Genomic DNA, 12699 nt, shown 5'->3' with positions numbered 1-12699 from the left:
AAAATCACACAAAAATCAATGGAAATCAAATTTATTAACCAATGGAGGCCTGGATTTGGAGTCACACACAAAATTAAAGTGGAAAAACACACGACAGGCTGATCCAACTTTGATGTAATGTCCTTAAAACAAGTCAAAATGAGGCTCAGTATTGTGTGGCCTCCACGTGCCTGTGTGACCTCTCTACAACGCCTGGGCATGCTCCTGATGAGCTGTGCAGCCCTCCAAAGAAATGCCACCCCACACCATTACTGACCCACTGCCAAACCGGTCATGCTGAAGGATGTTGCAGGCAGCAGATCGCTCTCCACAGCGTCTCCAGACTCTGTCTCGTCTGTCACATGTGCTCAGTGTGAACCTGCTTTCATCTGTGAAGAGCACAGGGCGCCAGTGGCGAATTTGCCAATCCTGGTGTTCTCTGGCAAATGCCAAGTGTCCTGCACGGTGTTGGGCTGTGAGCACAACCCCCATCTGTGGACGTCAGGCCCTCATACCATCCTCATGGAGTCGGTTTCTAACCGTTTGTGCAGACACATGCACATTTGTGGCCTGCTGGAGGTCATTTTGCAGGGCTCTGGCAGTGCTCCTCCTGTTCCTCCTTGCACAAAGGCAGAGGTAGCAGTCCTGCTGCTGGGTTGTTTCCCTCCTACGGCCTCCTCCATGTCTCTTGGTGTACTGGCCTGTCTCCTGGTAGCGCCTCCAGCCTCTGGACACTACGCTGACAGACACAGCAAACCTTCTTGCCACAGCTCGCATTGATGTGCCATCCTGGATGAGCTGCACTACCTGAGCCACTTGTGTGGGTTGTAGAGTCCATCTCATGCTACCACGAGTGTGAAAGCACCACCAACCAAAACATCAGTCAGTGTTGCTTCCTAAGTGGACAGTTTGATATATATATATATATGGGTCATTCCACTAGAATGGTTCAAATTGGACTTTGACATTTTCAAATTTTTTGCTTAAATGTATCATTGATATGTATACCTCACAGTCAAACATGTAACGGGGTTGAGTGTGACGGGGTTGTGATTTTTGCACAAAATGGCCGCTGCTCAACATACTGTATACCAGAGAGAGAGCACATGGCATGCATGAGATTCAGAATTAGCATATAGTTTTGAAATAAAAAAAACTTTTTTTATAAGTAATAGTTTTCTATCTTTTTTTCATGTGACGGTGTTGAGTCACTGAGTTTGGCGACCACAATATCACAAGATAAATGACCAAAATTAAATAAAAGAAGGAAGCCACTTGCCTGTCTTTGCTGTCCTGTTGTCCAAAAGACTTGAGTGATGTCACTTCTTGATGTATATGGATCATATGGATCATGCCATTGTTTTTGTGGGGGAGATTCATTTGTGTTACGGGGTTGAGGGGTTACTTAGGTACAGAACTAAATAATGTGATTTTAATAAATAATTATCAATTAATTTTGAAAAATAATATCACAAACAATTAAACACAGACAGTTGTTTAGGTTGACATCAAAATATATGGACTTTTTTATAGTTGTATTTGGTATATTCTAAGTATACTTTCGTTGAAGGCCATGAGGGACATGACAAAATAGGTGGTGTCAGCAAAAATAAATAAATAAACAAAGTTCTCATAAAAAGATCAAATAAAAAAAAATACACTGTATTAAAGGAGATATTTCAATGTATGTGTAAAGCTGTTAAAATATAGATTTTTGTGACCCAGTAGATAAAATACACCTAAAGAGGAGATGAGGACTCAAAATGTGCCATTTCCATGGAATGACCCATATATATATATATATATATATATATATATATATATATATATATATATGTATAGAGAGAGAGAGAGAGAGAGAGGGAGAGAGAGAGATAAATAAGTTCTATTCTCTATATATTCTTGCTTATGTCATACTGTTCACTATAAAACACATTAACATTTACTCATTAAAGGCATGCATGTTTTTTTCAGCTATTCAATTATATGAATTCCACAGGTATGTTAAAAATAAATCTCCAAAGTTAAAAACATGTAAACATGTAAAATAAAGGAATTCAGAGTTCTTTGATGTGAAATGGTGTTTTGTAGAGTAATTTACAGACTTACATTTCTTTGTGGTGATGGGTGTGATATTTTGGTTACCCTGTAATTCTCCGGCATGAATGAATGTACATAAAAATGCATTTCAGGCCAAAATCTCATCTAAGAACTATCATAATACAATATATCTGACATCAGGCAATGTGTTTATAACCATTTCATGCCATAGTATTATGTGAGCATTTAGACGCATTAAACTCTTCAGACATCTGATTCCTATCAGCATGCAGCATTCTTAGCTGTGTATGGATAAATCCATCTAAACTCAGTTTTTTACAGCAGCTTAAATTTGTTCACAAATTTGACTACAGGTTTGCATCTTGTTTCCATAACTCTGACTCTGGAATAACTCTGTCTGTTGGAATGTTTGTCTTAAAATACTTTGTCTGTGGAAATCTGATGATTGATTGCCTTGTGGTTACACCATGAATGTTTCATGACTGTGCATGGCTGAGGAGAGCTGCCACTGATCACTCCAGCAGCAGCACACGTATCACATGAACTGTGTTGCTAGGCCAGCCCTGAATCTATCCTGGGATCAACACCAACACACACCAAGACATGGAGCACATCACTCTGGAAAAGAAAAGAACATCATACTTTGTGGTAATTCATTTCTAAGGCCAAATTCAGTTCACAGACCACATCTGACCACATGTTTGGAGGATTTTAGAATGGACCAGTCCACTTTGTCACTGGATTCGCTCAGCCTTGCAGAAAGAGGCAGTCCGTTTGAGGCTGAACTGGGGGATGAGTGGGATACAGACATGGAAACTGAAGGTAGGTGAACTCAGAAACACATACTTTTAGCCAGGCTATTGCTCATTGTTTGGCGTAGTTTTTTCCAGAAGAAGTATTCAGAAATAATCTTTTTCAGTGTTATGAATCTCTTCTTTGGAGAACTGATGAATACTTTGTCCTCTGTATTGTTCCCTGAGGTAAAATAAAGGGCAGATGGGAAGTGGTTGATTTGAAATAATGGTTTAAGTTCATGAGGTAATGAGACATCTGTGTCATAGCAGAGCTAAAGTCCAGCAGAAAGGACATGTCCACAGCAGAGCTGTATCTGCAGGCCTGTAAGCTGGTGGGGGTTGTTCCTGTCAGCTACTTCCTGAGAAACCTCGGCTGCACCACCATCAACCTCAACCACCATGGTCTCGGCCCTTTAGGAGGAAAAGCAATGGCCATAGCCCTTGTGGTAAATGACAAGACTGACTGTGGTCAGCTGTATTCGCTAGACATGAGTGTTGCTGTTGAGCATAGACAAGAAACAAGTTACTTGAAGTAAAACATGCAGGTATATTTATAGAAATATGAACATTGAAAAAGCTCATGTTTCCTAAAAGTGCCTCTTTATTCTTTACAGACTGACATGCACACTACTACACTGGAACTGGCTGACAATTCTTTGTTGGCAGAGGGAGCAAGATGTATCGTGGAAATGCTGAGGGCCAATTTCACTATTCAAAATTTGGTTATTATTATTATTATTATTATTATTATTATTATTATGATTGGGATGGATAATGATTTGTTAAGATGGTTTATTATAATACAAACACACTCAGCAAAAAGGGGTCTATATAGAACCATCTATAAAATCAATCTGAGGAACATTTTCACTATGCAAAGAATCCTTTAATCATGCAATGTGTTCTTTGAGTGTTCATGGTTCTATATAGAACCTTTCTAGCTAAAGAACTCTTGAAGAACCATCTATTTAAGAGTTTAGATTAAAAAAAAGTATGAGCCATTTTTGTCCACCAGAGTGCAGCACAGTCTTCAAATCTGCCAATACTCTTTACCTCCTGCAGGATCTCTCCAACAACCACCTCCAATCTGCTGGAGCAGAATGTGTTGCAAAAATGCTGCTGGACAATGTTTCTATCAAATCAATCAAACTTTCAGGTACTTTCATTGTTTATGTGGCAAACTTTTTTTTTGAGGTGTCAAAGATTGACCCTTTGTTTGTTAGTAGGAAATGGATTTGCTGAGCATGATGCCAGATGGTTTGCAGAGGCCTTTTCAGTAAGTTCAGTAAGAACACACTGTACACTTATTGCACTTCTATGAATCACTGATTAAGCATTATTTTTAATTTGAACTCTCTGTTTAGAGTAACTACAGAGTGAAGGAGTTAGACCTGAGTCACAATCAGTTCGGTGTAAGAGGTGGGGAATATTTGGGCCAAATGCTAGGTATGTATGATTTAACATCAATGACTGATATAATGATATGTTGTACCTACACTGCAAAAGTCAGGGACCATCCTTCATTCATTTCATTTCTGTGCAAAACAGCAATTAAGTACAAGCTATTCATTTTTCAGAAGAGATTTTAACTGAGACTGGATACAAGATGATCCACTTGCATAAAGAAGAGAAATGTTAAAGGAAAATGAAAGGAATGTTTTCAAAATTATTAAAAACTACAGAGGAATTGGGCCCCGTAACAACAATGCAGGACCTGGTAGACCACTGAAACTGTCCCATCAGATAAAGGACACTTAACAATTTCAACTTTGAGAGAACTCCACTCACATCAGAAATATCCACAGGTGTTTCTGTCCATCCTTCCACTGTGAAAAGACAACTCAACACTATGAGTCTGAAAGGATGTGTAGTTGTCAAGAAGCCCTTACTGAGAGTCAGAAATGGACAAAAAAGGAGCAAAAAGCTGCTGGTGTTCTCAGAACAATGGACTGACCACCCCAGTCCAGACCGCAACATCACTGAAAGTGTTTGAGATGATTTGGATCATGAGAAGCAGAGAGTGCAACCAGCTTCTAAGGCTGAACTTTGGATGTCCTGATTTTTTGGAAAACCAAAAAGCAAGTCTCCCAAAAATGGAAGTTGTATTGAAGGCATGGGATGACCATACAAAGTATCATATTATACCATGAATTCATGTAATATTTAGTTCTTGAAGCATATATATCTTCATTTGTCAGAAGAAAACCTTCATTTGTCAGAAAAAAAGTTTTTGACATAATTTGAAAATGTCTGTTACCCTTTACATTGTGTGTAAATTTCATGATGAATGGACTAAAAGAAATGATATTGACTTAAATTAAAAGTAAAGTAGGTTTAATATTTTGTGAAATAACCCTTGTTTGCAATTACAGCTATTAATCATTTTTTATAAGACCTGACCAGGCCGGCACAGGTCTCTGGAGTAATCTTGGCCCACTCCACCGTGCAGATCTTCTCCAAGTTGTCAAGGTTCTTTGGGCATCTCATGTGGACTTTGATCTTGAGCTCCTACCACAAGTTTTCAATTAGGTTAAGGTTAGGAGACTGACTAGACCACTGCAACACCTAGATCTTTTCCCTCTTAAACCAGGCCTTGGTTTTCTTGGCCGTGTGCTTGGGGTTGTTGTCCTGTTGGAAGATGAAATGACAACCCACTTTAAGATCCTTGGTGGAGGAGCAGAGGTTTTTGGCCAAAATCTCCAGGTAGGCTGTGCTATCCATCTTCCTGTGGATGCGGATCAGATGGCTAGGCCCCTTGGCTGAGAAGCAGCCCCACAGCGTGATGCTACCACCACCATGCTTGATGGTATTCTTGGAATTGTATGCAGGGCCATCCATTTGCCAAACACCCCAGGTGTGGTTGGCACCAAAGCCCTCGATCTTGGTCTCTTTAGACCAGAGAACCTTGAACCAGTCTGCCTCAGAGTCCTCCAAGTGATCATGAGCAAACTTTAGATGGGCCTTGACATCACGTTTTGAAAGTAAAGGTACCTTCCAGGCTTGCCTGGAATGGAGACCATTGCAGTGGAGTTACATTGCGGGGCGTTACATATGGTATTTATTGAAAGCAATGTCCCCGCCGCCATGAGATCTTCCTAGAGTTCCCTCCTTGTTGTCCTTGGGTCAGCCTTGGCCTCGGCATGGGAGAAAACTCTGAAAGGCTGTCCAGGCCGTGGAAGCGTAATAGTAGTTTCATAAGCCTTCCGCTTCCAGATGATGCTCACTATGGTGGAGACAAGTAGGCCCAACTCCTTGGAAAGGGTTTTGTACCCATTGCCAGCCTAGTGATCTTCCACAATTTTGTCTCTGATGGCCTTGGAATGCTCCTTAGTCTTTCCCATGTTGACCATGCATGAGTGCTGTTCACTTGATTGGGGAGGGGCTTTTATAGTCACAGATAATTAACAGATAATTAATCCAAGCATGTGAAGCTCTTTGTTCTTAATACCTCAATTACTTCTTAATACTTGAGGGAACCAAGCAGAATTCTGGTGGTTCTGTGTGTGTGTGTGTGTGTGTGTGTGTGTGTGTGTGTGTGTGTGTGTGTGTGTGTGTGTGTGTGTAAATCTATGCAATGATTCATGAAGTAAATATCATACACATTATTTGTTCACAATAGAACATAAACACATATCAGATGTATCAGATGTAGAAAGTGAGACATTTTACCATTTCATGAATAATATTAGCTCATTTAGAATTTCATGGCAGCATTGCATCTCAAAAAGCTGAGCTATATGTTTTCTCTTTTTTCCTGGTGCTAAAAAATGAATAGCTTGCACTTAAAGGCCATTTTGACAAGAAATTAAATAAATGATTTAGTGGCCTCTAACTTGCATAGTACTGTACATACTGTGTAAGAGAAAATAAAGTATTTTTTATATTTTATATTTTATGTTTGGTACAGCTAATAATGAGGGCATTGAGCTCCTTGACTTAAGCTGGAATCACCTCCGAATGAAGGGTGCGGTGGCTTTCTGCGCTGGTCTTAAAGTACGAGAAATTACACAAGAACACAAATTTGATGTTTAAAACATAAATACAAGAAGTATGACATTTCAAATAAGCAGAGTAAGACAAATCCAAGAAGGAATAATTCGATTTTTTACATATAAGACATATAACTAGCACTGGTTTTGATCAAGCCTTGTATGTGTTGTCTGTCAGGTCAATGTGACTTTGAAACATTTGGACCTCTCCTGGAACGGTTTTGGTAATGAGGGAGCACTGGCTTTGGGTGAGGCCCTCAAATTCAACAACACCTTAGTGTACCTGGACCTCAGTAACAACCGCATCACTAATGAAGGTGTAGGCATGCTCTGCAGGGGACTTGAGGCGAATGACACACTCCGATCACTGAAGGTAAGTTTAAGTGAGTTTTGAGGTCATTTGTGAGACTGAACACATCTGTGTCATATAAAGTAAACTGCACTGTGGAGTGTGGGAGCAGTCATGGCTTTACTCACACGTTGTTAAGGACACTTACACCTCTAGAAACCTGCCTGAGTCACAAATGTGTTTGTTCTTCTTAATAGCTTACAATGTGCAGGATGTTCAGAGATATAATGATAAGAGTAAGTGTTGTATCTTGCAGTTGGCCTATAACTCCTTGACAGTGGAAGGGGCCCTGGCCTTGATCAGTGTTGTAAGAAACACTCCCAAAACTGCCATTGAGGAGATCAACATATGTGTGAGTCTCATGTATGTCATTAACAAGAGAACCCTTGGCAATAAAGATAACATAACACAGCTCTTCATACTGCAGCGAGAGATGTATGCATGATGTTAGGCTTACTAAATGAAGGTCTTAGAAAAGAGAATTGTTACATTAAAGGGGCGGCGGGGGTATATTCTGGACCCGATTCTGATATGTTGTTGATCGTGTTATGTGCCATTCTGTAGCGCAGAATTGTATATCAGCTTCATCAGCTTGACAGAATTCACAACTTTATAGAATTTTCAGTAGTATAAGTTTATCTTAATGCACTACAATACCCAGCATGCCTTACTCAAATACATCATACAATCATCAGGAATCTCTGTGGTGTCAACCAATCCTGTATGTTAGCTTAGGCACTAATAAACACAACCAAGCTAGCATTAGCATAACTCTTACCTCAGTTGTGAAACAAAATCATTAATAAAACAGTGATGTCGTAATGTCTCTCAGCTAGCAGGGAATAACTTCCAGGGAAGAAATTCCCATAACTTTGGTTAACATTACCTGCAAGTGCCAATAATGTTTAAAGAAAACTTTTTAATCTAATGTTCAAAGAACATTTTAAAGATGTTTAACATTTCAAATAATGTTCCTATAAGGTTACATGTTCACTAAGACAACGTTTTAACTGCAACATTCGGATATTGTTTTCAGGATGTTATCAGTGCCACAGATTATATTGAGAACATTCTAGGAACAACAAAAACAGAGTTTTTGTAGAACAAATTTCTAGATGGGCTGTTGTTTGTGTAATCTGTTCTCTTCATTGTAATGATTTTAAAGACAATTAATGCAGTTATACAGCTGCAAAAAGATATCCGGCTTCAAAGCTGTAACAATATCATTCACCAGCTAAAGAATTAACATTTCAAACAGTGTATCCTGAAGACCACCTACCCTTCCAGCTGTAGATTTTCAAAAGTTCCTGCCACCTTCAAGATACATCATAAGAAGGGGGTTGACACAGTCTTTAAATCTGAAAAATCTGCATTTTTTCAACAGATGTAGCAATGGTAACATTCTTCATTTTGACCAGAGTGTCCTCTTAAAGATATGGCTGCATCATATGTTTTATAGTTTATAGTTTTTTAACACTATTTATAAAAATGCTCTTTGCTTTATGTATGTGTTGTAGAATGTGCTGGTGAATGAAAACTTTGTGCAGCTGCTGGAGTTAACATGTCAGGAACACCCCAGTCTAGAGGTGCAGTATGGTGGGGTCGGGGGCTTTATTGCTAAAAAACCTCCAAAACGGCCCGACCCAATGAAAGTCATTCAGGTACTGGAGAGATTTTTATGCATAAAAATATAATGAGAACACAATAAGCATAAGAGAAGCATTTATTAATTATAATGCTGGTCATCATTTTAGATATACGACTGTGCAGTTTGTTGGCACAGCTGATTTAATACAGAGGACAAGCTGTATGACTCGTATGATGAACCTCTGAGCAGAATCTCTTTTCCTGTTTATGAAGGACTACCTTGATGAGCGCAAGCTGCGCCTCTGGGATTTCTTCCGGAATATCGACAAGGATGGCACAATGCATGTTCCTGTCTCAGAGTTCAGGAAGGCTGTACAGGCATGGTCCGATGTCTTAATCACTGACATTTCCTAATGCATTCAGTGTGGCTCAGTGCCCTCAATCATACTGCATTGATTTTGTCTGTTCTTTCTAGCTCAGTCCCACCACACAGCAGCAGCTTCATTTGTCTTATTCAACATTCAGCATGTGTAAATAAACCACATCTTCATTTTCCTCCTTTCTTCTTTCATACAGACTGAATGTTTTGCTATCCTCTTGTTGCTCATTCTGTATATCATAGTCTTTAACCTGTTGCAGTGCGTCATTCAAAGTCATATGTCATATGTTATTTTCTGTGCCTACATAACAGCAATCAAGCATCCCTCTGGACCGTTTCCAGATCGAAGAGCTCATTCAAAGACTGGACCGGGAAAGAACAGGCAGTGTAGACTATAGGTGGGGTCATTTCTTTAAACTTTTCTTTGCATAATAATAAAGCCATCGCAAGGCCGATGGCTTGTTGGTCACTCCAGATCTCACTGCTCAGAGTAAGATCTCATATGAGATCAACAAGGGTGTTTTGCTCTTCATGTGTAAAGGTCTTTATCAGTTTCTCACATCCAAGATAAATGATTTTATGTTAGATCAGTTGTGTTTGTAGGGTAATTAAAGGATCCATTTAATGGAAAACCAACATGTTTTCACTTTTAAAATTCTCCAGTCCAAACAGGCTATATCTAGAAACCAAGCTGTAAAACCATTTTGAATTCACTGTGTTTGTGATGTCACAAACATTGATGCATTTACATTTATCTTCTTATTCAGCCTACAGCAGTTTAGCCCTGTCCAATCAGGATGAAGTTATAAAGAGTGTTCGCACCAAGCAGAAAACAAGTAATGTACATATATCAGTCTTATGAGCAGGGTAACAAACAGCCTGTCTAATTCTAAGAGAAGTTGGATAATATTGATGTGAAAAGTATGTGGGTTATTCTCTGAATAGGGTGCCTTTCTGATTTAGAAAATGCTCCTCATTTGTAACTGCAATATGAATCCACACAAATGATGGTTTATTTCATTTGAATAATTTTAGAATATTTAATTAAATTATGAGTGAGCTACATATTCTGTCATTGGTGTTAAAGTCACTATAAATGAAAATTCAGTCTATAAAGAATGCAAGTTAGCCTCCTAAATTGCAGAGATGACACAATTAAAAATTGGTAATGATATTCGGATGTATTATGATGTTTGTCATTTATATACTGCAATTAGAACAATATAAATATCAGCTGTAAAGTACTTTTCTATCTGTACAGTTCTATTAGCTGTATAATTAACAATAATTGAAACTGGAGTATAAAAAAACTGATTATGGTTACTCTGAAATAAAAGCATTGTTTGATGCATTAAACACCTATAACATGTACATTGCAGCAGCATACATTAGGATGTCATTACTACTTATAACATTAGGTATTAATTATTATTTTTTTATATCCTGTTATATCACAATAACTGGTAACAAACACTGAAACAAGTCTGTGATGACAAATATGTACTTTATGGCCCCACAACACATGAGCAAAACCAACAGTTTATCAAATTTCATTTTAATCCATAAAAATGATATTTTTTTATAAATAAAAAAACAATAATGTTGTAAATGCCATTTCTGTGCACACATTTTAACTTCATGCTCTATATGACTTCCAGCTTTATGTCAGTGTATGTTCACAGTAATCCACAATGCAACACTGAATACAGTGTTGGCTTGTTTAGAATATGTTAAGTTGGTCATTCAGTGAAACTGCCTCTACTTAAAAAAATAATAAAAGAAAGGCTCATTGTATTGTGCCAATGAAGCTATTATTTTTATTTCTTAGCATTTTAAGTTCTGATGAGATTAGGCCTAAAATATGTTACACCGGTGACGGTTACACAAGTGACAATACAGCATTAAACACGATTTTCCCAAGATGGATTCCCAAGTCTCTCAATCCACACCTCATCAACCACACATATTTCAACAAATGATGTCAATGAATTTTTTACTTGAATGAAAATCTTTTCTCATGTGTTAAAATTAATATCACCAATGACACATTTAACTTACTTGAAAACAGAATTGAAGATGAGTTTATAACCTTGCATGAGTGGACTTACCACATGTTCCTTGTAATAATCCCTTATACTTGTGAACTATACCCCAGAAAGAACTGCATTTGGAATTTTAAGGATGTTAAAGTAAGACGTTTTAAACAGTAACATCTGTGACATAAAATTGAGGAGCAAGTGTTCTTCATAATTTATTTACATCTTTTAAATAGTTTTATTTTTTCTATGTGATAGATTTAATCATTTTATGTTCACCTTTAATGAATGCCATGGAACTGATGAGAATTGTTTTTTAATGTTTATATATGTAACTGGAATGTTGGAACATATACTTTTCAGGCATACAGCATGTTTAATAATGAAAAACTTCACAAATATAGCAGTTAAATATGCTGTTATTTATATGTTATTTGCAAGCATATTAGTATTAATTCATATACAAGCTATGTGTAGATATTTAACAGTGTCATATTACATTAAAGTTGCAAAGGCTAGGGATATTCTTGCCGCAATTTTCATAGAACGACCCATTTATAGCAGTTTTTGGCACATAAGTTGGCACAAATATCATGTAGACCTCAGAGAAAAAGAAATGTAGTGACCCTTTTAAGAAATAAAATGAACGTTTAATACTACTGCCTCTACTATTACTACTTCTAATTATAATTTAAATAGTAATTATAATAGTAGTAATAATTTTCTATTTATATAATGCCTTTTGGCAGCTAAATTCAATGAAAGGGAAAAAAATAATAAAATAATCAAAACACATAAAGAGCAGAAACAAAGTATGAGGTAAATCCTCTTAATAATCTCCCTTATTGTCATCCTGCAGAGGCTTGGCTGACACAAGGAAGCAGATGATGCGGGACCACCGGCGGCAGCTACGGAAAGTGGAGTCCCGTCAGAAGAAAGAGAAGCAGAAGAGCGATCGCATCCTCAAAACCTTCCAAACGGCCGTGGAGGCGGTCACTCCACGCAGCTCCATGGTCATGTCCCCAGGCGGAGCTAAAGAAGACTCCAGCGGCCCACAGCCCTTCTCAGCCACGCCCCTCAGCTCCTGGCACCACATCATGATGTCCAACAGCAGCCGCTACTCTGTCACTAACCTGAGCAGTGAGCACATCCACCTCCCCATGATAGGAGGCACAGCGTCCTCCAGGCCAACAAGTTCGCCGGCCATGCGCTCCTACTCCCAGCCCAACCTGATGGACAGCGGTCCTCTGCCATTTCTGACCAAACCTGCATCTGCCCAAGGAATTCACTCCATCTCCAACCCAAACAAGAACACCAGCAAGCTGAGTCCCACTGGCAACCACCTGACCACTTCGAGGCCAGCGCTAAACACCAAACAGCTGGCCACAAAAGTGTCCAAGTGGAAGAAAAAGAAAACTAAAACACAAGCAGATAAAACTTCCAAGAATCAAAATGTCAAAAAAAAGAAACAATAAAGAATACAGTGTAATGAACTTGATCATTTTATATATGACATGACATCTAT

General features: G+C 38.4%; 1 protein-coding gene across 1 annotated transcript; it reads left to right on the top strand.

Annotated features, from left to right (window-relative positions):
* Positions 1-2756: 2756 nt before the first annotated feature.
* LOC108423408 (leucine-rich repeat-containing protein 74A) lies at positions 2757-12649 on the top strand. Its single transcript, XM_037541968.1, has 13 exons — positions 2757-2862; positions 3102-3280; positions 3449-3556; positions 3897-3990; positions 4061-4110; positions 4199-4280; positions 6742-6827; positions 7002-7196; positions 7429-7524; positions 8690-8833; positions 9033-9137; positions 9451-9536; positions 12034-12649. The coding sequence occupies exons 1-13, from the start codon at positions 2757-2759 to the stop codon at positions 12647-12649; spliced, it is 1947 nt and encodes a 648-aa protein (XP_037397865.1).
* Positions 12650-12699: the final 50 nt, after the last annotated feature.

This window comes from Pygocentrus nattereri, chromosome 10 (genome assembly GCF_015220715.1).
Source record: "Pygocentrus nattereri isolate fPygNat1 chromosome 10, fPygNat1.pri, whole genome shotgun sequence".
In the NCBI taxonomy this organism is placed as follows: domain Eukaryota; kingdom Metazoa; phylum Chordata; class Actinopteri; order Characiformes; family Serrasalmidae; genus Pygocentrus; species Pygocentrus nattereri.
The sequence above is the reverse complement of the archived record's forward strand: the minus strand, read 5'-3'. Positions and strand labels throughout refer to the sequence as shown.

Coding starts and splice junctions, on each gene's coding strand:
- LOC108423408 (XM_037541968.1), top strand. CDS start 2,757: ATGGACCAGTCCACTTTGTCACTGGATTCGCTCAGCCTTGCAGAAAGA. Junction 4,281..6,741: donor ATATTTGGGCCAAATGCTAG/GTATGTATGATT, acceptor TGTTTGGTACAG/CTAATAATGAGGGCATTGAG. Junction 7,525..8,689: donor TTGAGGAGATCAACATATGT/GTGAGTCTCATG, acceptor TATGTGTTGTAG/AATGTGCTGGTGAATGAAAA.